We start from the raw sequence: 26442 nt of genomic DNA, 5'->3' as shown, positions 1-26442 counted from the left end.
CTCTGGCTACGGCTGGATAGGCGAAAGTCAAACCAAGTGAGGGCAGTTGCACGTACCTTCACCGTTTCCATACGGGCCTGGTCCACTCCCTCTGTGCCGGAGTCGTCTGATTTTAGAACCTCCTCCGACTCATTCACCAGAGTCTCCAGGGTGTGTAAACATCGGCGGAACTCCTCGTGCTGCTCCATCAAGCCCTGTCACACAACACGGAGAAGGAAGATATGAGCAGTCTGATTGAGAAAGGGGTTTGAACAGCCTCACTGATAGCTCAGCTGGTATCGGGAGTCCTACTCAAGGTGGGCAGTTACCATGAGGTGTCACTGGCCCGCAGGAGGGCAACGGTGGGCCCCACACTGGGGGGGGGGGGGGGGGGCGCGGGCCCAAACTGAGAGGGGGGCGCACTCTGGAAGGGAGGGGGGGAGGGAGGTCCAGGCCCCAGCAAGGGGGGGGCGCGCGGGGCCCACACTTGGGGGGGGGGAGAGGCGGGCGGGGGGGTCACACTCTGGTAGTGGGGGGGGGGAGGTCCAGGCCCCAGCGAGGGGGGAGGGCGCAGGGCCCACACTGGGAGGGGGGGGGTCCGGGCCCCACACTGGGAGGGGGGGGGTCCAGGCCCCACACTGGGAGGGGGGGGGTCCAGGCCCCACACTGGGAGGGGGGGGGTCCAGGCCCCACACTGGGAGGGGGGGGTCCAGGCCCCACACTGGGAGGGGGGGGGGTCCAGGCCCCACACTGGGAGGGGGGGGGTCCAGGCCCCACACTGGGAGGGGGGGGTCCAGGCCCCACACTGGGAGAGGGGGGGGTCCAGGCCCCACACTGGGAGCGGGTAGGGTCCAGGCCCCACACTGGGAGGGGGGGGGGTCCAGGCCCCACACTGGGAGGGGGGGGGGTGTCCAGGCCCCACACTAGGAGGGGGGGGGGGAGGGTCCAGGCCCCACACTAGGAGGGGGGGGGGTCCAGGCCCCACACTGGGAGGGGGGGGGTGTCCAGGCCCCACACTGGGAGCGGGGGGGGGTCCAGGCCCCACACTGGGAGCGGGGGGGGGTCCAGGCCCCACACTGGGAGCGGGGGGTCCAGGCCCCACACTGGGAGGGGGGGGGTGTCCAGGCCCCACACTGGGAGCGGGGGGGGGTCCAGGCCCCACACTAGGAGGGGGGGGGGGGGGAGGGTCCAGGCCCCACACTGGGAGGGGGGGGGTGTCCAGGCCCCACACTAGGAGGGGGGGGGAGGGTCCAGGCCCCACACTGGGAGGGGGGGGGGGTCCAGGCCCCACACTGGGAGCGGGGGGTCCAGGCCCCACACTGGGAGGGGGGGTGTCCAAGCCCCACACTGGGAGGGGGGGGTGTCCAGGCCCCACACTGGGAGGGGGGGTGTCCAAGCCCCACACTGGGAGCGGGGGGGGGTCCAGGCCCCACACTGGGAGCGGGGGGTCCAGGCCCCACACTGGGAGGGAGGGGTCCAGGCCCCACACTGGGAGGGGGGGGGTGTCCAGGCCCCACACTAGGAGGGGGGGGTGTCCAGGCCCCACACTAGGAGGGGGGGGGTCCGGGCCCCACACTGGGAGCGGGGGGGGGGTCCAGGCCCCAGCCAGGGGAGGGAGGGGGGGCAGTGGTAGGGCCGTGTGGTTTCCCTCCCATGATGACGGCCAGAGCCGGATTGCCGGCAACATAGGGCGAGGTATGAAAGTCATAAATAATTCCAGGCCTGGCTCAGTCCCTTGCTAACTAGATACCGATGCACTGGCCCAGCAAGATCTAGCGAGGGGGCACCATCCGGGCAAATCCACTGGGGTCACTGAGCACTGACCTCCAGGGTCAATAGGTGGTTGGAATAGAATATTTATGGTATTATATACATTACACAGGTACTGTGCAACATATAGAGGGGAATTACATAGAATAGTATAATGAGCCATGGAAGCAGAGTGGTTAAGTTACTGAACTAGTAATCCGGAGGCCTGGACTAATGAACTGGTGCCGTGAGTTCAAATCGCACTTCAGCAGCTGGGGAATTTAAATTCAATGAATTAAATAAATCTGGAATAAAAAGCCAGTATCAATAAGGGCAGCCATGAAACTACCGGATTGTCGTAAAACCCCATCTGGTTCACTAATGTCCCTTTAGGGAAGGAAATCTGCTGCCCTTACCCGGTCTGGCCGATACGTGACTCCAGACCCACAGCAATGTGGTTGACTTTCACTGCCCTCTGAAATGGCCCAGTGAGACACTCACTTGTATAAGGTGGCTCACCAGGCACATTATCAACTCTTCCTCAAGGCAACCTTTGCCAGAGTGTATTCGGGATGGTTTCTTGGAACAATACATTGTGGAACCAACCAGTGAGCAGACTATTTTAGATCTGGTAATGTGTAATGGGATATGATTAATTAATGATCTCATAGTAAAGGATCCTCTTGGGAAGAGCGATCATTGTATGGTAGAATTTCAAATTCAGTTTGAGGGTGAGAAAGCTAGGTTTCAAACTACTGTCCTAAACTTAAATAAAGGCAATTATAAAGACATGAAGGCAGAGTTGGCTAAAGTGGACTGGGAAACTAGATTAAAGGGTAAGATGGTGAAAACACAGTGGCAGACATTTAAGGAGATAGTCATAACTCTCAGCAAAGATATATTCCAGTGAGAAAGAAAGACACTAAGAGAAGGATAAATCATCCATGGCTAACTAAGAAGGTAAAGGATGGTATTACATTGCAAACAAGGGCATACAATGTTGTGAAGAATAGTGGAAGGCCAGAGGATTGGGAAATTTTTAGAAACCAGCAAAGGACGACTAAAAAAAATTATAAAGAGAGAGAAGATACTTTGAGAGTGTAAAATAGCAAGAAATATAAAAACAGACAGTAAGAGCTTCGACAGGTATATAAAAAGGAAGAGAGTAGCTAAAGTAGACATTGGTCTCTTAGAGGATGAGACTGGGAAATTAATAAGGGGGAACAGGGAAATGGCAGAGACATTGAACAAATATTTTGTATCAGTCTTCACGGTAGAGGACACTAAAAGCATCCCAGTAATTGACAATCAAAAGGCTATTGGGAGGGGGGAAACTTAAAACAATCACTATCACTAGAGAAAAAGTACTAGGCAAACTAATGGCAATAAAGGTGAACAAGTCCCATGGACCTGAAGGCTTACATCCTAGGGTCTTAAAAGAAGTGGCTGCAGAGATAGTGGATGCATTGGTCGTAATCTACCAAAGTTCCCTGGATGCTGGGGAAGTTCCAGTGGATTTGAAAAACGCAAATGTAACGCCCCTATTCAAGAAAGGAGGTAGATAGAATGCAGGAAACTATAGACCAGTTAGCCTAACATGTCATTGGGAAAATGCTGGAGTCAATTATTAAGGAAGCAGTAGCAGGGCATTTAGAAAATTATGATACAGTCAAGCAAAGTCAGCATGGTTTTATGAAAGGGAAATCATGTTTGACAAATTTGCTGGAGTTCTTTGAGGATGTAACGAGCTGGGTGGATAAAGGGGGAACCAGTGGATGTGATGTATTTGGATTTCCAGAAAGCATTCGATAAAGTGCCACATAAAAGGTTACTGCACAAGATAAAAGCTCACGGGGTTGGGGGTGATATATTAGCATGGATAGAGGATTGGCTAACTAACAGAAAACAGAGTTGGGATAAATGGGTCATTTTCCGGTTGGCAAACAGTAATTAGTGGGGTGCCGCAGGGATCGGTGCTGGGGCTTCAACTATTTACAATCTATATTAATGACTTGGATGAAGGGATTGAGTGTACTGTAGCCAAGTTTGCTGATGATACAAAGATGGGTGGGAAAGCAAGGAGGACACAAAGAATCTGCAAAGGGATAGAGATGGGCAAACTGAGTGGGCAAACATTTGGCAGATGGAGTATAATGTGGGAAAACGTGAGATTATCCACTTTGATAGGAAAAATAAAAAAGCAAATTATTATTTAAATGGGGAGAGATTACAAAATGCTGCAGTTCAGAGGAACCTGGGGGTCCTTGTGCATGAAACAAAAAAAGTTAGTATGCAGGTACAGCAAGTGATCAGGAAAGCAAATGGAATGTTGGCCTTTATTGCAAGGGGGATAGAGTATAAAAGCAGAGAAGTCCTGCTGCAACTGTACAGGGTATTGGTGAGGCCACACCTGGAGTACTGCGTACAGTTTTGGTCTCTGTATTTAAGGAAGGATATACTTGCATTGGAGGCTGTTCAGAGAAGGTTCATGAGGTTGATTCCTAAGATGGAGAGGTTGTCTTCTAAAGAAAGGTTGAGCAGGTTGGGCCTATACTCATTGGAGTTTAGAAGAATGGGAGGTGATCTTATTGAAACATATAAGATTCTGAGGGGGCTTGACAGGGTAGATGCAGAGAGGATATTTTCCTTCATGGGGGGAATCTAGAACTAGGGGGCATAGTTTCAGAATAAGGGGCCACCCATTTAAAACTGAGATGAGGAGGAATTTCTTCTCTCAGAGGGTTGTAAATCTGTGGAATTCTCTGCCCCAGAAAGCTGTGGATGCTGGGACATTGAATATATTTAAGGCGGAGATAGACAGATTTTTGAACGATAAGGGAGTAAAGGTTATGGGGAGCGGGCAGGGAAGTGGAGCTGAGTCCATGATGGGATCAGCCATGATCGTATTGAATGGCGGAGCAGGCTCGAGGGGCCAAATGGCCGACTCCTGCTCCTATTTCTTATGTTTTTATGTGTACATATAATAGCACAAGATTGTATGTTACATAAAGGGTGCTGCAGTGTGGTATATAGAGCGGCAGCATTTAGTTGGCAGCATTCTTGCCTGAGTCAGAAGGTTGTGGGTTCAAGTCCCCTCCAGAGGCTTGAGCACAAAAGTCAGAGTGATTATTTACACAAACATTTTTGCAGCCTTCTGCACATGCACACAGTATCCCAGAGCTGTGCAGGTGCAGCACTCAACAGTTGTGGCCTGCAGCATGGGACACACTTTCCCGGCTCCGTGGGAGAAGTCCAGTTAGCCAATCCGTTGGTGTCCGGTGGGAGGGGGTTGGGGGCGAAGCGAGAGGAGAGAGAGAGGGGAGGGAGAGAGAGGGGAGGAGAGAGAGAGGGGAGGAGAGAGAGAGGGGAGGGGAGGAGAGAGAGAGAGAGGGAGGAGAGAGAGAGAGAGGGGAGAGAGAGAGGGGAGGGAGAGAGAGAGGGAGGGGAGAGAGAGAGGGGAGGGGAGAGAGAGGGAGGAGAGAGAGAGGGGGGAGGAGAGAGAGAGAGAGAGAGGGAGGGGAGGAGAGAGAGAGAGAGGGGAGAGAGAGAGGGAGGGGAGAGAGAGAGGGGAGGGGAGAGAGAGAGGGGAGGGGAGAGAGAGGGGAGGAGAGAGAGAGGGGGGAGGAGAGAGAGAGAGAGAGGGAGGGGAGGAGAGAGAGAGAGGAGGAGAGAGAGAGAGAGAGGGGAGAGAGAGAGGGAGGGAGAGAGAGAGGGGAGGGAGAGAGAGAGGGGAGGGGAGAGAGAGAGGGGAGGGGAGAGAGAGAGAGAGAGGGAGGGGAGGAGAGAGAGAGAGAGGGAGGGGAGAGAGAGAGGGGAGGGGAGAGAGAGAGAGAGGGGAGGGGAGGGAGAGAGAGAGAGAGGGGAGGGGAGAGAGAGAGGGGAGGGAGAGAGAGAGAGAGAGAGGGGAGGGGAGAGAGAGAGGGAGGGAGAGAGAGAGAGAGAGAGGGAGAGAGAGAGGGGAGGGGAGAGAGAGAGGGGAGGGAGAGAGAGAGGGGAGGGGAGAGAGAGAGGGGAGGGGGAGAGAGAGAGAGAGAGAGAGAGGGAGGGGAGAGAGAGAGGGGAGGGAGAGAGAGAGGGGAGGGGAGAGAGAGAGGGGAGGGGAGAGAGAGAGAGAGAGGGAGGGGAGGAGAGAGAGAGAGAGGGGAGGCGAGGAGGGGAGGAGGGGGGAGGAGAGGAGGGGGGAGGAGAGAGGGAGAGGGGGGAGGGGAGAGGGGAGAGGGAGAGGGGAGAGGGAGAGGGGAGAGGGGAGAGGGGAGAGGGGAGAGGGGAGAGGGGAGAGGGAGAGGGGAGAGGGGAGAGGGGAGAGGGGAGAGGGGGGAGGGGGGAGGGGGGAGGGGAGAGGGGAGAGGGGAGAGGGGAGAGGGGAGAGGGGAGAGGGGAGAGGGGAGAGGGGAGAGGGGAGAGGGGAGAGGGGAGAGGGGAGAGAGAGGAGGAGAGAAGAGAGAGAGGGAGGAGAGGAGAGAGAGAGGGAGGGGAGGAGAGAAGAGAGAGGAGAGAGGGAAGAGAAAAGAAAGAGAGGAGAGAGAGGGGAGGAGAGAGAGGGGGGTGGGAGAGAGAGGGGGGAGAGGAGAGGAGAGAGAGAGGGGATTAGAGAGAGAGAAGAGAGAGAGAGAGAGAGAGAGAGAGAGAGAGGGGAGGAAAAGAGAGAGAGAGAGGGAGGAGAGAGAGAGAGAGAAGGGGAGGAGAGCGAGAGCGAGAGCGAGAGGAGAAAGAGAGCGAGAGAGAGAGGAGAAAGAGAGCGAGAGAGAGAGGAGAAAGAGAGCGAGAGAGAGAAGGAGAAAGAGAGCGAGGGAGAAGGAGAAAGAGAGCGAGGGAGAAGGAGAAAGAGAGCGAGGGAGAAGGAGAAAGAGAGCGAGAGAGAAGGAGAAAGAGAACGAGAAGGAGAGAGAACTTGGGTGGGGGTGAGGCGGTCAGAAACTTGGGGGAAGGTCAGGAATAGAGGGGGAGGAAGGTCAAAAACTTGGGGGGGGGTCGCGGGGGCGTGGGCAGGAACTTGATTGGAGGTTGGGAGAAGGTCTTAATCCGCGAGCGGGAGTCCTGTCTATTCTTTGTGAGCTCTGTTCTGTCCGGAGCCTGGCAATCAGAATGGCTCGAATTATACTTTGCAGAGTACTTGATTACTCAGGCAGATTGAGCCGAGACTCCAACTGCTCTCTCGGGTGGAGTATTTCGAAAAAATGGAGTGGAGTTATCCCCGGTGTTCTGGCCAATATTTATCTCTCAATTAACATCACAAAAGCAGATTAACTGTCCATCATCACATTGCTGGTTGTGGGAGCTTGCTGTGCGCAGATTGGCAGTCGGGTTTCCAACAGTACAACAGTGACTACACTTCAAAAAGTACTTCACTGGCTGTAAAGCGCTTTGAGATGTCTGGTGGTCGTGAAAGGCGCTATAGAAATGTAAGTTTTTCTTTTTTAATTGCAGTGTGATGTATCGAATGATTGACTACAGGTTGCTGCGTTCACACAGCGAGATCAGCGGTCGGTGAATGTACCTGAATGTCCGGTATCTTCAGGGTCAGTAACCGTTCCAGATGGGACACTTTCCCAGAGAGATAGCGACTGTCTGATTGAAGGGCCGCAGATGACGAGGAATCTATCCGTCTGGCCAATTCCTCTGCCGCTTCGCACACCCGCGAAATATCCTCCTGGAGCGCCCGGAGGTCGCTTAATGATCCCTTTAAACAAATCAATAACGGTTATCATGTGTAGCAACGGCCAAGGGCGAGTAGAGTAGACAGCCTTTGTAGATGCATCACTGGACCCCAACACCTGGTAGTGTTAACTCCAGCAGGAGACCAGCTCTTGGTGTGTGTATAAGAACACAAAAATTAGGAGCAGGAGTAGACCATTCGGCCCCTCGAGCCTGCTCCGACATTCAATGAGATCATGGCTGATCTTCGATCTCAACTCCACTTTCCCGCCCGATCCGCATATCCCTCGATTTCCTTAATATCCAAAAATCTATCGATCTCTGTCTTGAATATACTCAAAGACTGAGCCTCCACAGCCCTCTGGGGCAGAGAATTCTAAAGATTCACCACCCTCTGAGCGAAGAAGTTTCTCCTTATCTCAGTCCTAAATGGCCGACCCCTTAAACTGAGACTGTGGCCCCTGGTTCTAGACTCCCCAAGCCCGGGGGAAACACCCTCCCTGCATCTATCCTGTCAGGCCCTGTAAGAATTTTATTTGTTTCAATGAGATCTTCTAAACTCTATCCCAGGAGACCACTCTGTGACATGTATCCCAGGAGATCACCCTGTGACGTGTATACTCAGGAGATCACCCTGTGACGTGTATCCCAGGAGATCACCCTGTGACGTGTATACTCAGGAGATCACCCTGTGACGTGTATCCCCGGAGACCACCCTGTGACGTGTATCCCCGGAGATCACTCTGTGACATGTATCCCCGGAGATCACCCTGTGACATGTATCCCAGGAGATCACCCTGTGACGTGTATACTCAGGAGATCACCCTGTGACGTGTATCCCAGGAGATCACCCTGTGACGTGTATACTCAGGAGATCACCCTGTGACGTGTATCCCTGGAGACCACCCTGTGACATGTATCCCCGGAGATCACCCTGTGACATGTATACTCAGATCACCCTGTGACGTGTATCCCCGGAGATCACCCTGTGACGTGTATCCCTGGAGACCACCCTGTGACGTGTATCCCCGGAGATCACCCTGTGACGTGTATCCCCGGAGATCACCCTGTGACATGTATCCCCGGAGATCACCCTGTGACATGTATCCCTGGAGATCACCCTGTGACGTGTATCCCCGGAGACCACCCTGTGTGTATCCCCGGAGACCAACCTGTGACGTGTATCCCCGGAGACCACCCTGTGACATGTATCCCCGGAGACCACCCTGTGACATGTATCCCCGGAGACCACCCTGTGACATGTATCCCCGGAGACCACCCTGTGACATGTATCCCCGGAGACCACCCTGTGACATGTATCCCAGGAGACCACCCTGTGACATGCATCCCCGGAGACCACCCTGTGACATGCATCCCCGGAGACCACCCTGTGACATGTATCCCCGGAGACCACCCTGTGACATGCATCCCCGGAGACCACCCTGTGACATGTATCCCCGGAGACCACCCTGTGACATGCATCCCCGGAGACCACCCTGTGACATGTATCCCCGGAGACCACCCTGTGACATGTATCCCCGGAGACCACCCTGTGACATGTATCCCCGGAGACCACCCTGTGTGTATCCCCGGAGACCACCCTGTGACGTGTATACCCCGGAGACCACCCTGTGACATGCATCCCCGGAGACCACCCTGTGTGTATCCCCAGAGACCACCCTGTGAAATGTATCCCAGGAGACCACCCTGTGACATGTATCCCAGGAGACCACCCTGTGACATGTATCCCAGGAGACCACCCTGTGACATGTATCCCAGGAGACCACCCTGTGACATGTATCCCCAGAGATCAGCCTGTGACATGTATCCCAGGAGACCAACCTGTGACATGTATCCCAGGAGACCACCCTGTGACATGTATCCCAGGAGACCACCCTGTGACATGTATCCCAGGAGACCACCCTGTGACATGTATCCCAGGAGACCACCCTGTGACGTGTATCCCCGGAGATCACCCTGTGTGTATCCCCGGAGACCACCCTGTGACGTGTATCCCAGGAGATCAGCCTGTGACATGTCTCCCAGGAGACCACCCTGTGACATGTATCCCCGGAGACCACCCTGTGACATGTATCCCAGGAGACCACCCTGTGACATGTCTCCCAGGAGACCACCCTGTGACATGTATCCCAGGAGACCACCCTGTGACATGTATCCCAGGAGACCACCCTGTGACATGTATCCCAGGAGACCACCCTGTGACATGTATCCCAGGAGACCACCCTGTGACATGTATACCCAGGAGACCACCCTGTGACATGTATCCCAGGAGACCACCCTGTGTGTATCCCCCCGGAGATCACCCTGTGACATGTATCCCAGGAGACTACCCTGTGTGTATCCCCGGAGATCACCCTGTGACATGTCTCCCAGGAGACCACCCTGTGACGTGTATCCCAGGAGATCAGCCCCTGCAGTGTGTCTCCCAGCACAAGCTCAGCACCTGTATATCGGCCACTCTTCATGTTGGGGGCTCGGCAGTGAGTGCAAGAGGCTATTCAACTATGAAGACATCACAGGCTTGACCTGTCTTCAGTCACACATTCGATCCATGGGTGTCGCTGGCCAGGCCAGCATTTACTGCCTTCCATTAGCCATGATCTTATTGAATGGCGGAAATGGCTCGATGGGCCAATTGGCCAAATCCGGCTCCGATTTCTTATGTTCTTACTGCCCATTCCTAGTTGCCCTGACAAGGTGGTGAGGCTTACTGAAGCACTGCTAGCGGGTTTGATACAAACTGAGTCTTGCTAGGGCATTTCAGACAGCAAAGAGTAGGAGTAAACGGGTACTTTTCAGAATGGCAGGCAGTGACTAGTGGAGTGCCGCAAGGTTCTGTGCTGGGGCCCCAGCTGTTTACATTGTACATTAATGATTTAGACGAGGGGATTAAATGCAGTATCTCCAAATTTGCGGATGATACTAAGTTGGGTGGCAGTGTGAGCTGCGAGGAGGTTAGGTGAGTGGGCAAATGCATGGCAGATGAAGTATAATGTGGATAAATGTGAGGTTATCCACTTTGGTGGTAAAAACAGAGAGACAGACTATTATCTGAATGGTGACAGATTAGGAAAAGGGAAGGTGCAACGAGACCTGGGTGTCATGGTACATCAGTCATTGAAGGTTGGCATGCAGGTACAGCAGGCGGTTAAGAAAGCAAATGGCATGTTGGCCTTCATAGCGAGGGGATTTGAATACAGGGGCAGGGAGGTGTTGCTACAGTTGTACAGGGCCTTGGTGAGGCCACACCTGGAGTATTGTGTACAGTTTTGGTCTCCTAACTTGAGGAAGGACATTCTTGCTATTGAGGGAGTGCAGCGAAGGTTCACCAGACTGATTCCCGGGATGGCGGGACTGACCTATCAAGAAAGATTGGATCAATTGGGCTTGTATTCACTGGAGTTCAGAAGAATGAGAGGGGACCTCATAGAAACGTTTAAAATTCTGACGGGTTTAGACAGGTTAGATGCAGAAAGAATGTTCCCAATGTTGGGGAAGTCCAGAACCAGGGGTCACAGTCTGAGGATAAGGGGTAAGCCATTTAGGACCGAGATGAGGAGAAACTTCTTCACCCAGAGAGTGGTGAACCTGTGGAATTCTCTACCACAGAAAGTAGTTGAGGCCAATTCACTAAATATATTCAAAAGGGAGTTAGATGAAGTCCTTACTACTCGGGGGATCAAGGGTTATGGCGAGAAAGCAGGAAGGGGGTACTGAAGTTTCATGTTCAGCCATGAACTCATTGAATGGCGGTGCAGGCTAGAAGGGCTGAATGGCCTGCTCCTGCACCTATTTTCTATGTTTCTATGTTTCTATGATTAAGAGTCAGCCACATTGGTGTGGGATTGGAGTCACATCTAGGCCCAGACCGTGTAAGGTCGCCAGGTTTCCTGCCCTACAGGACATCAGTGAACACAGCTGGGCTTTTACAACAATCCGACAGCTTCATGGTCACTTTTACTGACAACAGATTTTTATTTCCAGATTCATTTTCTTGAAATTGAGTGAAGTTTATCAAAGGGCCCATGGAGGGATTAGAACTCAGTTTCTCTGGACTGATGAGTCCAGTTCCAAAATCACCATCCCACCTGTTATGTATGCAACCCCATGTAACCAGCATTCTACCGCCACCAGAGGGCGTATCTGTTGGAGTCCCAAGGGATCCCAGCTTCCCTTGGGAGCACTGTATATAAGCAGGTCTCCCATGTTGCACCAACACTCTGGAGTTAGAATAAAGAGACTAAGGTCACACTTACTCACGTCTACAGTACTCAGTCACATTACGTTATTCTGGACATCACACGACCAGCACGAGGTCAGTGCACCGCGGGTGCAGATGCGTCATCCTGCTGATGTAAATATCACAGAAAATATTCCTTCGATTTAAACAAAGCAACGAAGGCGAGTGAGCCCGAAGTGCTAACCTGCGTCTCCACGAGCCGGGATTGCAGCCTCTCCCGGCTGCTGTCCTCCACCGAGATCTCCTCCAACAGATGCCCACAGCCCTCCTCGCTCCTCCGTACCTTGGCCAGGGTAGGCCGGTACACGTCGTAGTACCGCTGCCAGAGCAAGAAAACAGCGCGGGCCGAGCCAAGCTGCTCCGCGATGTCCTGGTTCACACGCGCCCACCTGGAACCAGAACCACACCCAAAGGCAGAGGTCAACAAACCGGCCCGGCACAGCTCATAGTCAGAGCCGCTTTCACCATCGGGACACGCGCCATCTATCGCCACACTCCCTTTCCCCTTCCCCAGTTACCCCCTCCTCTCCCGAGGATGCTGACTCTCACTGGGGTACAGGTCCCCTCCCCTGAAGGTGCTGACTCTCACTGGGGTACAGGTCCCCTCCCCTGAAGGTGCTGACTCTCACTGGGGTACAGGTCCCCTCCCCTGAAGGTGCTGACTCTCACTGGGGTACAGGTCCCCTCCCCTGAAGGTGCTGACTCTCACTGGGGTACAGGTCCCCCCCTCCTCTGAAGGTGCTGACTCTCACTGAGGTACAGGTCCCCTCCCCTGAAGGTGCTGACTCTCACTGGGGTACAGGTCGTCCCCTCCCCTGAAGGTGCTGACTCTCACTGGGGTACAGGTCGTCCCCTCCCCTGAAGGTGCTGACTCTCACTGGGGTACAGGTCCCCTCCTCCCCTGAAGGTGCTGACTCTCACTGGGGTACAGGTCCCCTCCCCTGAAGGTGCTGACTCTCACTGGGGTACAGGTCCCCTCCCCTGAAGGTGCTGACTCTCACTGGGGTACAGGTCCCCCCTCCCCTGAAGGTGCTGACTCTCACTGGGGTACAGGTCCCCTCCCCTGAAGGTGCTGACTCTCACTGGGGTACAGGTCCCCCCTCCCCTGAAGGTGCTGACTCTCACTGGGGTACAGGTCCCCTCCTCCCCTGAAGGTGCTGACTCTCAATGGGGTACGGGTCCCCTCCCCTGAAGGTGCTGACTCTCACTGGGGTACAGGTCCCCTCCCTCCCCTGAAGGTGCTGACTCTCACTGGGGTACAGGTCCCCTCCTCCCCTGAAGGTGCTGACTCTCACTGGGGTACAGGTCCCCCCCCTCCCCTGAAGGTGCTGACTCTCACTGGGGTACGGGTCCCCTCCCTCCCCTGAAGGTGCTGACTCTCACTGGGGTACGGGTCCCCTCCCTCCCCTGAAGGTGCTGACTCTCACTGGGGTACGGGTCCCCTCCTCCCCTGAAGGTGCTGACTCTCACTGGGGTACGGGTCCCCTCCCTCCCCTGAAGGTGCTGACTCTCACTGGGGTACAGGTCGTCCCCTCCCCTGAAGGTGCTGACTCTCACTGGGGTACAGGTCCCCTCCTCCCCTGAAGGTGCTGACTCTCACTGGGGTACAGGTCCCCTCCTCCCCTGAAGGTGCTGACTCTCACTGGGGTACAGGTCCCCTCCTCCCCTGAAGGTGCTGACTCTCACTGGGGTACAGGTTCCCTCCCCTGAAGGTGCTGACTCTCACTGGGGTACAGGTCCCCCCCTCCCCTGAAGGTGCTGACTCTCACTGGGGTACAGGTCCCCATCTCCCCTGAAGGTGCTGACTCTCACTGGGGTACAGGTCCCCCCCTCCCCTGAAGGTGCTGACTCTCACTGGGGTACAGGTCCCCATCTCCCCTGAAGGTGCTGACTCTCACTGGGGTACAGGTCCCCTCCTCCCCTGAAGGTGCTGACTCTCACTGGGGTACAGGTCCCCTCCCTCCCCTGAAGGTGCTGACTCTCACTGGGGTACGGGTCCCTCCTCCCCTGAAGGTGCTGACTCTCACTGGGGTACAGGTCCCCTCCCCTGAAGGTGCTGACTCTCACTGGGGTACAGGTCCCCTCCCTCCCCTGAAGGTGCTGACTCTCACTGGGGTACAGGTCCCCTCCCCTGAAGGTGCTGACTCTCACTGGGGTACAGGTCCCCTCCCCTGAAGGTGCTGACTCTCACTGGGGTACAGGTCCCCTCCCCTGAAGGTGCTGACTCTCACTGGGGTACAGGTCCCCTCCCCTGAAGGTGCTGACTCTCACTGGGGTACAGGTCCCCCCTCCCCTGAAGGTGCTGACTCTCACTGGGGTACAGGTCCCCTCCCCTGAAGGTGCTGACTCTCACTGGGGTACAGGTCCCCTCCTCCCCTGAAGGTGCTGACTCTCACTGGGGTACAGGTCCCCTCCCCTGAAGGTGCTGACTCTCACTGGGGTACAGGTCCCCCCCTCCCCTCAAGGTGCTGACTCTCACTGGCCAGTGATGAGGTACAGGACTCCCAGCTGATTGCCCCTCCCTATCGAACCCAGTTCAATTGCATTCACCCGCTGCCACCCAGACCGAGATGAGCTAAGTCAGCACAGGCCACAGATCGAGCCTGGAGTCCACGAGTCTCAGTCCCACAGGGAGGGGAGAGGGAGGTGGGTCCTGATGGTACCGGCCCCTCCGCTGATCACTGTACCTACTGTAAAGTCCTGTCCCCTCAGTACAGATTCACACGAGGCATGTCGTGAAGTCAAGGTCACTCTGGACCTGCACCTTTATTTCACAGCTCTGGAATGCTGCACTTGCCTGAGACCTGTCCTTATATACCTGTCTCTTGCAAGTGCACCCCTGGTGGTAAGGTATGCTGGTGGTTACAGGTCATATCTTATTACAGTCGTGTATAGCATGTTAGGATACAGTTATATATAAGAATGTAAGGTACATGACACCTGCTGTGTGTGTCCTCGCACTTGTGCTCCAGACGGAGGGTCATTAGAGGGCGGCATTCCTCGGTCAGTCGCCGCGAAGCCTCCTGGAAATCCCTCCAGCTTTCCTCACTGCACTCCATCGTGTCCTTCAGCACCTGTGAAGGGTGGGGGAGGGGGCAGGTGAGAGCAGTCTGTTGGTCCAGAGCATGAATCCCGCACGGAGATCTCCGCTTCAAATATTGGCTACGGGTGTTTCTCAAATAGTGGAATTGAATCGTTGGAGAAGTATTCTGCAGGAGTGCTATAAATCAGAGAATCCTGCGTCACAGCTCGAGGCCATTCGGCCCATCATACCTGTGCATGTTCTTTGAAAGAGCAATTAGTCCCACACCCCCCTGCTCTTTCCCCATAGCCCTCCAAATGTTTGGTTTTCAAATATTTATCCAAATCCCTTTTGCAAGTTTCCATTGAAGGCTTTCAGGCCGTGCATTCCAGATCACAGCAACACGCTGCGTAACAAATATTCTCCTCATCTTCCCCCTGGCTATTTTGCCAATTAGCATAAACATAGAAAATAGGTGCAGGAGTAGGCCATTCAGCCCTTCGAGCCTGCACCACCATTCAATATGATCATGGCTGATTATGCAACTTCAGTACTCCATTCCTGCTTTCTCTCCATACCCCTTGATCCCTTTAGCCATAAGGGCCACATCTAATTCCCTTTTAAATATATCTAACAAACTGGCCTCAACAACTTTCTGTGGTAGAGAATTCAACAGGTTCACAATTTTCTGAGTGAAGAAGTTTCTCCTCATCTCGGTCCTAAATGGCTGACCCCTTATCCTTAGACTCTGACCCCTGGTTCTGGACTTCCCCAACATCGGGAACATTCTACCCGCATCTAACCTGTCCAATTCCGTCAGAATTTTATATGTTTCTATGAGATCCCCTCTCATTCTTCTAAATTCCAGTGAATATAAGCCTAGTCGATCCAGTTTTTCTTCATATGTCAGTCCTGCCATCCCAGGAATCAATCTGGTGAACCTTCGCTGCACTCCCTCAATAGCAAGAATGTTCTTCCTCAGATTAGGAGACCAAAACAGAACACAATATTCCAGGTGAGGCCTCACCAAGGCCCTGTACAACTGCAGTAAGACCTCCGTACAACTGCAGTAAGACCTCCCTGCTCCTATCCACAAACAACCTTCGGGATATAAAAGGGGTCAAAGGGTCTAGTAAGAAGGAGGAACTGAGGGAAATCCTTATTAGTCGGGAAATTGATGGGATTGAAGGCCGATAAATCCCCAGGGCCTGATGGTCTGCATCCCAGAGTACTTAAGGAGGTGGCCTTGGAAATAGCGGATGCATTGACAGTCATTTTCATACATTCCATAGCCTCTGGATCAGTTCCTATGGAGTGGAGGGTAGCCAATGTAACCCCACTTTTTAAAAAAGGAGGGAGAGAGAAAACAGGGAATTATAGACTGGTCAGCCTGACATCGGTAGTGGGTAAAATGATGGAATCAATTATTAAGGATGTCATAGCAGCGCATTTGGAAAGAGGTGACATGATAGGTCCAAGTCAGCATGGATTTGTGAAAGGGAAATCATGCTTGACAAATCTTCTGGAATTTTTTGAGGATGTTTCCAGTAGAGTGGACAAGGGAGAACCAGTTGATGTGGTGTATTTGGACTTTCAGAAGGCTTTCAACAAGGTCCCACACAAAAGATTAATGTGTAAAGTTAAAGCACATGGGACTGGGGGTAGTGTGCTGACGTGGATTGAGAACTGGTTGGCAGACAGGAAGCAAAGAGTAGGAGTAAATGGGTACTTTTCAGAATGGCAGGCAGTGACTAGTGGGGTACCACAAGGTTCTGTGCTGGGGCCCCAGCTGTTTACATTGTACATTAATGATTTAGACGAGGGGATTAAATGTAGTATCTCCAAATTTGCGGATGACACTAAGTTGGGTGGCAGTGTGAGCTGCGAGGAGGATGCTATGAGGATGCAGAGCGACTTGGATAGGTTAGGTGATTGGGCCAAATGCATGGCAGATGAAGTATAATGTGGATAAATGTGAGGTTATCCACTTTGGTGGTAAAAACAGAGAGACAGACTATTATCTGAATGGTGACAGATTAGGAAAAGGGGAGGTGCAACGAGACCTGGGTGTCATGGTACATCAGTGATTGAAGGTTGGCATGCAGGTACAGCAGGCGGTTAAGAAAGCAAATGGCATGTTGGCCTTCATAGCGAGGGGATTTGAGTACAGGGGCAGGGAGGTGTTGCTACAGTTGTACAGGGCCTTGGTGAGGCCACACCTGGAGTATTGTGTTCAGTTTTGGTCTTCTAACTTGAGGAAGAACATTCTTGCTATTGAGGGAGTGCAGCGAAGGTTCACCAGACTGATTCCCAGGATGGCGGGATTGACATATCAAGAAAGACTGGATCAACTGGGCTTGTATTCACTGGAGTTCAGAAGAATGAGAGGGGATCTCATAGAAACGTTTAAAATTCTGACGGGTTTAGACAGGTTAGATGCAGGAAGAATGTTCCCAATGTTGGGGAAGTCCAGAACCAGGGGTCACAGTCTAAGGATAAGGGGTAAGCCATTTAGGACCGAGATGAGGAGAAACTTCTTCACCCAGAGAGTGGTGAACCTGTGGAATTCTCTACCACAGAAAGTTGTTGAGGCCAATTCACTAAATATATTCAAAAAAGAATTAGATGTAGTCCTTACTACTAGGGGGATCAAGGGGTATGGCGAGAAAGCAGGAATGGGGTACTGAAGTTGCATGTTCAGCCATGAACTCATTGAATGGCGGTGCAGGCTCGAAGGGCCGAACTCCTGCACCTATTTTCTATGTTTCTATATTTCTATACTCAAATCCTCTCAGTATGAAGGTCCACATACCATTTGCCTTCTTCACCGCCTGCTGTACCTGCATGCCAGCTTTCACTGATTGATGAACCATGACACCGGTGTTCTCTGGTTACCGACCCTACTGCCAGTTTATACAGTTTCTGCTTATTTACTCCATCAAAACCCCCTCATGATTTGAACACCTTTATCCAATCACCTTCTCTGCTCCCAGAAGAACGAGCCCAGTTTCTGCAGTCTCTCTAACAGACGTCTCCCATCATTGGCACTGTTGGAGTAAATCTATTCTGCAGTCTCGCCAAGGTCTCGACATCGTGACTAAAGTGCGATGCCCAGAATTGGGCACGATGCTCCAGCTGCGGCCTAACCAGTCATTTCTAAAGTTTAAGCATAACTTGCAGCGATAGAAAGTACTAACCTGGAGACTCTCCACCTGAAACCCGACAGCCTCCAGTGAACTGGAGAGGGGTCTGCAGTGGTCCAGGGAGTATCGGGCCCGCACAATATTCCCGTTCACTTGCTCGGAACAATTTCCGTACGTTGTCCAGAGCTGCAGCCGGGAGGCGAGAGTGCAGCCAAGTTGGTTCGCCTACAGACATCAAGAAGAGACTTTCAGGAGCGCGGAAAGAGCGTGCGGTACACTGAACCCGTCCCCGATTTATTTGTGGTCATCCCTGTCGACAGCCCCCGACTCAACACCTCCCCCCACAGAGAAGACAATTGTGTTGTACCTCGGTGCCCAGCCTCCTCCTCGAGTCGCTCAGTTGGTCCAGTTTCTCCATGACGATCAGTGGTGTATCTCGGGCACTGCTCCCCGTTGCCAGGGGAACGATCTGTCTCAGCCTTTCCAGCTCGATCTCCTTCACCGTCAGTTCCTTGCTGAGTTCCTGATGGCCCAACGACACCTTCATCAATCACCGACCCCCCACACCCTGCACACATGTCTCTCCTCTCTATGGGGCCACTGTTAAATAACCCATACATAACAAGGAGCTCTCATCTTACCCCTCGATTAGATCCCAGCCTGTAACTCACTCCCGGGTATCTGTTATCCTATATATAAACCCCCCGAACCCCTCGATTAGATCCCAGCCTGTAACTCACTCCCGGGTATCTGTTATTCTATATATAAACCTCCGAACCCCTCGATTAGATCCCAGCCTGTAACTCACTCCCGGGTATCTGTTATTCTATATATAAACCCCCCCGAACCCCTCGATTAGATCCCAGCCTGTAACTCACTCCCGGGTATCTGTTATTCTATATATAAACCCCCCGAACCCCTCGATTAGATCCCAGCCTGTAACACACTCCCGGGTATCTGTTATTCTGTATATAAACCCCCCGAACCCCTCGATTAGATCCCAGCCTGTAACTCACTCCCGGGTATCTGTTATTCTATATATAAACCTCCGAACCCCTCGATTAGATCCCAGCCTGTAACTCACTCCCGGGTATCTGTTATTCTATATATAAACTCCCGAACCCCTCGATTAGATTCCAGCCTGTAACTTAATCCCGGGTATCTGTTATTCTATATATAAACCCCCGAACCCCTCGATTAGATTCCAGCCTGTAACTTAATCCCGGGTATCTGTTATTCTATATATAAACCTCCAAACCCTTCGATTAGATTCCAAAAGCACTGCATTTCCTCATTGCCTTTCACAATCTCAGAACATCCCAAAGTTTAGTCATTGTTGCAATGTAGGAAACAAGGCAGCCACAAACAGCAATGAAATAATGATCAGATAATTTGTTTTAATGATGTTGATTGAGGGATAAATATTGGCTGGGACACCGGGGAGAACTACCCTGCTTGTTTGAAATAGTGACATGGGATTTTTTTCTATCCACCCGAGAGGCCAGACGGGCGCTTTGGTTTAACATCTCATCCAAAAAGCGGCACCTCCAACAGTGCAGCTCTCCCTCAGTACTGACCTTCCGACAGTGCTGCACTCCCTCAGTACCGCCCCTCCGACAGTGCGGCACTCCCTCAGTACCGCCTCTCCGACAGTGCGGCACTCCCTCAGTACTGACCTTCCGACAGTGCTGCACTCCCTCAGTACCGCCCCTCCGACAGTGCGGCACTCCCTCAGTACCGCCTCTCCGACAGTGCGGCACTCCCTCAGTACTGACCTTCCGACAGTGCTGCACTCCCTCAGTACCGCCCCTCCGATAGTGCGGCACTCCCTCAGTTCTGCCCTCCGACAGTGCGGCACTCCCTCAGTACTGCCCCTCCGACAGTGCGGCACTCCCTCAGTTCTGCCCTCCGACAGTGCGTCACTCCCTCAGTACTGCCCCTCCGACAGTGCGGCACTCCCTCAGTACTGCCCCTCCGACAGTGCGGCACTCCCTCAGTTCTGCCCTCCGACAGTGCGGCACCCCCTCAGTACTGTCCCTCTGACAGTGCGGCACTCCCTCAGTACTGCCCCTCCGACAGTGCGGCACTCCCTCAGTACCGCCCCTCCGACAGTGCGGCACTCCCTCAGTACAGCCCCTCCGACAGTGCGGCACTCCTAGATTATGTGCTCATGTCTCTCGAAGAAGGGACAACTGAGGGAGGCGGCAGAGATGCTTAGTTCAGAGGTCGCAGGGAAAGCTTGAGTAGAAGATGGTGCAATGGGTCTTGATTTGAAAACTGTGAGGATGGGGGCAGTAGGAAGAGTGAGTGGGGCGGTAGATTTGCAGTTTAGGAAGAGGAGGACAAAGTTCAGAGGGCCACTGAGCAGCGTGTTATCAAAGGTTGGATTGTGGTACGACCCCCTACAGCCCGAGTTACCTGGCAGTGTGTCAGTGCGCGTAATACTGAGGTGTGGCTGTAAGCTTTCATATTCTTCCTCAGCCGCTCTCCCTGGGCTTCGAACCAGCTGTCCAACGATAGCACTATGCGTTCGTATTCTGTCCACGATTCCAGCAGTGACTCCAGGTGCAACACCTGTGGCGCGAGAGAGAGAGAGAGAGAGAATTCAAATCAACCCGGGTCTGACTGAAGGTCATACAGTAATGCAGGCACTGGCCATTCGACCCAACGCGTTGGCAATGTCTCTCTCCATCAATCGCCTAGTAACCTGCTGCTCACTCCCCGTACCCTTTAATATCCCACCCAGTCTAATCCCACTCTCCCCCTCACTCCCCGTACCCTTTAATATCCCACGCAGTCTAATCCCACTCTCCCCCTCGCTCCCCGTACCCTTTAATATCCCACCCAGCCTAATCCCACTCTCCCCCTCACTCCCCGTACCCTTTAATATCCCACCCAGCCTAATCCCACTCTCCCCCTCACTCCCCGTACCCTTTAATATCCCACCCAGTCTAATCCCACTCTCCCCCTCACTCCCCGTACCCTTTAATATCCCACCCAGTCTAATCCCACTCTCCCCCTCACTCCCTGTACCCTTTAATATCCCACCCAATCTAATCCCACTCTCCCCCTCACTCCCCGTACCCTTTAATATTCCACCCAGTCTAATCCCACTCTCCCCCTCACTCCCCGTACCCTTTAATATCCCACCCAGTCTAATCCCACTCTCCCCCTCACTCCCCGTACCCTTTAATATCCCACGCAGTCTAATCCCACTCTCCCCCTCGCTCCCCGTACCCTTTAATATCCCACCCAGCCTAATCCCACTCTCCCCCTCACTCCCCGTACCCTTTAATATCCCACCCAGCCTAATCCCACTCTCCCCCTCACTCCCCGTACCCTTTAATATCCCACCCAGTCTAATCCCACTCTCCCCCTCACTCCCCGTACCCTTTAATATCCCACCCAGTCTAATCCCACTCTCCCCCTCACTCCCCGTACCCTTTAATATCCCACCCAGTCTAATCCCACTCTCCCCCTCACTCCCCGTACCCTTTAATATCCCACCCAGTCTAATTCCACTCTCCCCCTCACTCCCCGTACCCTTTAATATCCCACCCAGTCTAATCCCACTCTCCCCCTCACTCCCTGTACCCTTTAATATCCCACCCAGTCTAATCCCACTCTCCCCCTCACTCCCCCCTTTAATATCCCACCCAGTCTAATCCCACTCTCCCCCTCACTCCCCGTACCCTTTAATATCCCACCCAATCTAATCCCACTCTCCTCCTCACTCCCCGTACCCTTTAATATCCCACCCAGTCTAATCCCACTCTCCTCCTCACTCCCCGTACCCTTTAATATCCCACCAAGTCTAATCCCACTCTCCCCCTCACTCCCCGTACCCTTTAATATCCCACCCAGTCTAATCCCACTCTTCCCCTCACTCCCTGTACCCTTTAATATCCCACCCAGTCTAATCCCACTCTCCCCCTCACTCCCCACACCCTTAAATATCCCACCCAGTCTAATCCCACTCTCCCCCTCACTCAACGTACCCTTTAATATCCCACCCAGTCTAATCCCACTCTCCCCCTCACTCCCCGTACCCTTTAATATCCCACCCAGTCTAATCCCACTCTCCCCCTCACTCCCCGTACCCTTTAATATCCCACCCAGTCTAATCCCACTCTCCCCCTCACTCCCCACACCCTTAAATATCCCACCCAGTCTAATCCCACTCTCCCCCTCACTCCCCACACCCTTAAATATCCCACCCAGTTGACTGAGAATGCCCCGACCCCACTACAGCAGACAGAGTAGAGCTGTATCTGATTGGTGCAGGCTGTCTGGAGGCAGTTATCGAACACACTGCAATATTCAGCCCAGCCCAAGTCTCCATTACCCTGCAGTGTGTTGCTGGGGACTTCCCGGCCCTGGGACCAGGGTGACCATACTCACCTTACTGTGCACATCTCGGCTCAGCCTCTCCCACTGAGAGTTCAGGGCACCCAGACTCTCGGCAAACTCCGTCTTCTCGTACCGATCGCTCTCCACGTCCAGGCTGCTGATCTGAAGCACCGACTGGTTCACGCAGTCCACCGTTAGCTGACGGCAGCCCATCTCCGTCTGGTAATTCTGCAGGGGGAGTCCAGAGAATCAATCGTCGACCGAAGGACCGCGTCCTCGTTCCCACCTTCGCAATCTCCTCGCCCCACCCCCGGCATTACCCCCACCCCCCAATCTCCCCCCCCCCCCCCCGGCCTCAGCACCCCCCACAATCCCAACCCCCATCTCACCCACCCCCCCCCCCCCCCCCCGGCCTCAGCACCCCCCACAATCCCAACACCCGCCTCACCCCCCCCCCCCCTCCCTGGCCTCACCCCCCACCGCCACCAGCTTCACACACCCCCCCAATCCCAAATCCCATCCTGGGCTCAGCCCCCACCCCCTACCCCCCCACCTCACCCCAGCCCCTACCCCCCCCCACCTCACCTCCACCATCCCGCCCACACCCATAGCCCCCAATGCCCCCCACAGAGCCAGCGCCTCCCCCCCCACCCCAAGAGCAAGCGCCCCCCCCCCTCCACAAGAGCCAGCGCCCCTCCCCCCCACCCCCGAGCCAGCGCCCCTCCCCCCCACCAGAGCCCTCCCTGCCCCCGCAAGAGCCCTACCCCCCGCCAGAGCCAGCGCCGCCCCCCCCAGAGCCAGTGCTCCCCCCACCACCCCCCCAAGCCAGCACCTCCCCCAACCCCCCCCCCCCCAGAGCCAGCGCCCCCCGCCCCCCCAGCTGAGGGGCTGTACCTTGTGTTTCTGCAGCATGAGCCTCGCTGCAGCCCTGCTGCTCAGAGCCTGTGTGGGCGCCTGGTCCTCCTGCAGGGCCCTGTCCACCCCGCTCATCCAGCCGCTCAGCTCCGCCATGGCCCGGCGTGAGGGCAGCCTCTCCATCTGAAGCTGAAGGAAGGACCCGAGTGAGAAGCTCATCGTGCGGAGAGAGCGCTCCGCCGCTCGCGGTGTTTACACGCAGCACGGGCTGCCGGGGAGCCAGACACTGTCTGTCCCCGTGCCGACATCGCCCGCTCCCGTCCCCACCCACCACCACCACCCCCCCGCCCCCCCCCCACCGTCCTTTGGAGTGTGGGGGGGGGGGGGGGGGTTTGAATCCACAAGTGATAAGCGGCCTCAAACAGTAGAGAGCGGTTGACCCCGAGGCGCCCCTCCCCAGTGCGGCGCTGACCTGGTGCAGCTTTTCCTGGATGTCCGGGAGTCGGGCGACGAGGTGTGCCCACACCTGCTCGAGCTGCGCCAGGCGGGCACGGAGGGCACCACCCTCGGCCTGCTGCTGCCCCAGCAGCTGGCTCCCCGTGCCCACCAGCAACGTCTTCGCGCAGCATCTGCTGTCCACTTCCTTGCAGAACTCCTGCAGGCGGGGAAAGCAAGAGAGCGTTAAACCCGGAGTTAGGTCATAGGTCAGCCACGATCCCACTGAGTGGCGGAATGGGGTAAGTGCAGGCTGAATGGCCTTCCCACCGATCCTATGTAAACCGCGTCTCTTTTCCCGCCTCAATCGAGGTGTTCGGGCTGGGGGGGGAGAGGCGGGGAGAGGGGGTTCCGGCACGATGCTGTGAGGCTGCAGAGTGACTTGGATAGGTTAGGTGAGTGGGCAAATGCATGGCAGATGAAGTATAATGTGGATAAATGTGAGGTTATCCACTTTGGTGGTAAAAACAGAGAGACAGACTATTATCTGAATGGTGACAGATTAGGAAAAGGGGAGGTGCAACGAGACCTGGGTGTCATGGTACATCAGTCATTGAAGGTTGGCATGCAGGTACAGCAGGCGGTTAAGAAAGCAAATGACATGTTGGCCTTCATAGCGAGGATATTTGAGTACAGGGGCAGGGAGGTGTTGCTACAGTTGTACAGGGCCTTGGTGAGGCCACACCTGGAGTATTGTGTACAGTTTTGGTCTCCTAACTTGAGGAAGGACATTCTTGCTATTGAGGGAGTGCAGCGAAGGTTCACCAGACTGATTCCCGGGATAGCGGGACTGCCCTATCAAGAAAGACTGGATCAACTGGGCTTGTATTCACTGGAGTTCAGAAGAATGAGAGGGGACCTCATAGCAACGTTTAAAATTCTGACGGGGTTAGACAGGTTAGATGCAGGAAGAATGTTCCCAATGTTGGGGAAGTCCAGAACTAGGGGTCACAGTCTAAGGATAAGGGGTAAGCCATTTAGGACCGAGATGCGGAGGAACTTCTTCACCCAGAGAGTGGTGAACCTGTGGAATTCTCTACCACAGAAAGTTGTTGAGGCCAATTCACTAAATATATTCAAAAAGGAGTTAGATGAAGTCCTTACTACTAGGGGGATCAAGGGTTATGGCGAGAAAGCAGGAATGGGGTACTGAAGTTGAATGTTCAGCCATGAACTTATTGAATGGCGGTGCAGGCTAGAAGGGCCGAATGGCCTCCTCCTGCACCTATTTTCTATGTTTCTATGTTTCTATGAGATGGACAGCTCCCAAACCCATGCAGTACAAGACCGAGGCTTCGAGCGGTGAGAGGCCAAGAGCGAGATGCCCAGCTCGCAGCAGTAAGCTTCGCCTCTGGAAAAATGGCGCCCCCCCGCCCCTGGGGGTTGTAATTTGAGGGTGGGGGAGGAACAGATGAGCCACAGACGGCCAAGCCCCGTCAACAGGTGAAACAGGCACGAATCAGGCCTTACTGCACCGAGCCGGGGTCCTGCGCCAGGCGTAGTCAGCTACAGACGGGCGGAGCTTGGGCCGCGGGGGCCATTGCCGGCGGGATTCAACAACTGCCACACCATTGGTGCTCGCATCATCGCAGACCGCCCCTCGGGAAGGCAGTGGAAGGATTGGCGGGATGATTAACAGTCTGACAGGCCTTCCATGGGCCATCTTCCTCCCCAGCCCATAGTGATGGTCAGTCCAGTACGGCCGGGGGCGGGGGGGGGGGGGGGGGGGTGGAAGAGGTTTATGGGCTCACACAACCCATGAGAGGCGCAGGGGGGAGGGGGTGGGGGGGTGGGGGGAAGGAGGTCGCCCACACTCCCCGGACGCAAAGATTCCGCTGGATATCAACCCAAAATTCAGAGGCGGAGCTCTGGGTTCCACTCGCCGGGATCAGACCATGCACCGTCTGACTGGGAGACAGGACTGTCCGGAATGGGATCGGACCGTGCACTGTCCGGAATGGGAGACGGAATTGTCTGGAATGGGATCGGACCGTGCACCGTCTGTCTGGGAGACGGAATTGTCTGGAATGGGATCGGACTGTGCACCGTCTGTCTGGGAGACGGGATTGTCTGGAATGGGATCGGACTGTGCACCGTTTGTCTGGGAGATGGGACTGTGGAATGGGATCGGCCCGTGCACTGTCTGGGAGACGGGATTGTCTGGAATGGGATCGGACTGTGCACCGTCTGTCTGGGAGATGGGATTGTCTGGAATGGGATCGGACTGTGCACTGTCTGTCTGGGAGACGAGATTGTCTGGAATGGGATTGGACTGTGCACCGTCTGTCTGGGAGATGGGATTGTCTGGAATGGGATCGGACTGTGCACCGTCTGTCTGGGAGACGAGATTGTCTGGAATGGGATTGGACTGTGCACCGTCTGTCTGGGAGACGGGATTGTCTGGAATGGGATCGGACTGTGCACCGTCTGTCTGGGAGAAGGGATTGTCTGGAATGGGATCGGACTGTGCACCGTCTGTCTGGGAGACGGGATTGTCTGGAATGGGATCGGACTGTGCACTGTTTGTCTGGGAGACGGGACTGTGGAATGGGATCGGACTGTGCACCGTCTGTCTGGGAGATGGGACTGTGGAATGGGATCGGACCGTGCACTGTCTGTCTGGGAGACAGGACTGTGGAATGGGATCGGACTGTGCACCGTCTGTCTGGGAGACGGGACTGTGGAATGGGATCGGACTGTGCACCATCTGTCTGGGAGACGGGACTGTGGAATGGGATCGGACTGTGCACCGTCTGTCTGGGAGATGGGATTGTCTGGAATGGGATCGGACCGTGCACTGTCTGTCTGGGAGACGGGATTGTCTGGAATGGGATCGGACTGTGCACCGTCAGTCTGGGAGGCGGGATTGTCTGGAATGGGATCGGACTGTGCACCGTCTGTCTGGGAGGCGGGATTGTCTGGAATGGGATCGG

At 54.6% G+C, this 26442-nt stretch overlaps 1 protein-coding gene across 1 annotated transcript in view; it reads right to left on the bottom strand.

Moving 5' to 3' along the window:
• Positions 1–26442, bottom strand: part of LOC139262804 (nesprin-2-like) — a 59041-nt gene that overhangs the window by 16758 nt on the left and 15841 nt on the right. Inside the window, exons 7-16 of the mRNA XM_070877957.1 lie at positions 23487–23669; positions 23054–23203; positions 22211–22387; positions 20228–20383; positions 18177–18332; positions 17864–18034; positions 14585–14718; positions 11829–12033; positions 7226–7408; positions 57–194 (exon numbers count right to left, since the gene is read on the bottom strand). Of these exons, the coding sequence (XP_070734058.1) occupies positions 57–194; positions 7226–7408; positions 11829–12033; positions 14585–14718; positions 17864–18034; positions 18177–18332; positions 20228–20383; positions 22211–22387; positions 23054–23203; positions 23487–23669 (1653 nt within the window). The remainder of the gene's footprint in view (positions 1–56; positions 195–7225; positions 7409–11828; positions 12034–14584; positions 14719–17863; positions 18035–18176; positions 18333–20227; positions 20384–22210; positions 22388–23053; positions 23204–23486; positions 23670–26442) is intronic.

This window comes from Pristiophorus japonicus, chromosome 4 (genome assembly GCF_044704955.1).
Source record: "Pristiophorus japonicus isolate sPriJap1 chromosome 4, sPriJap1.hap1, whole genome shotgun sequence".
Lineage (NCBI taxonomy): Eukaryota > Metazoa > Chordata > Chondrichthyes > Pristiophoridae > Pristiophorus > Pristiophorus japonicus.
The sequence above is the reverse complement of the archived record's forward strand: the minus strand, read 5'-3'. Positions and strand labels throughout refer to the sequence as shown.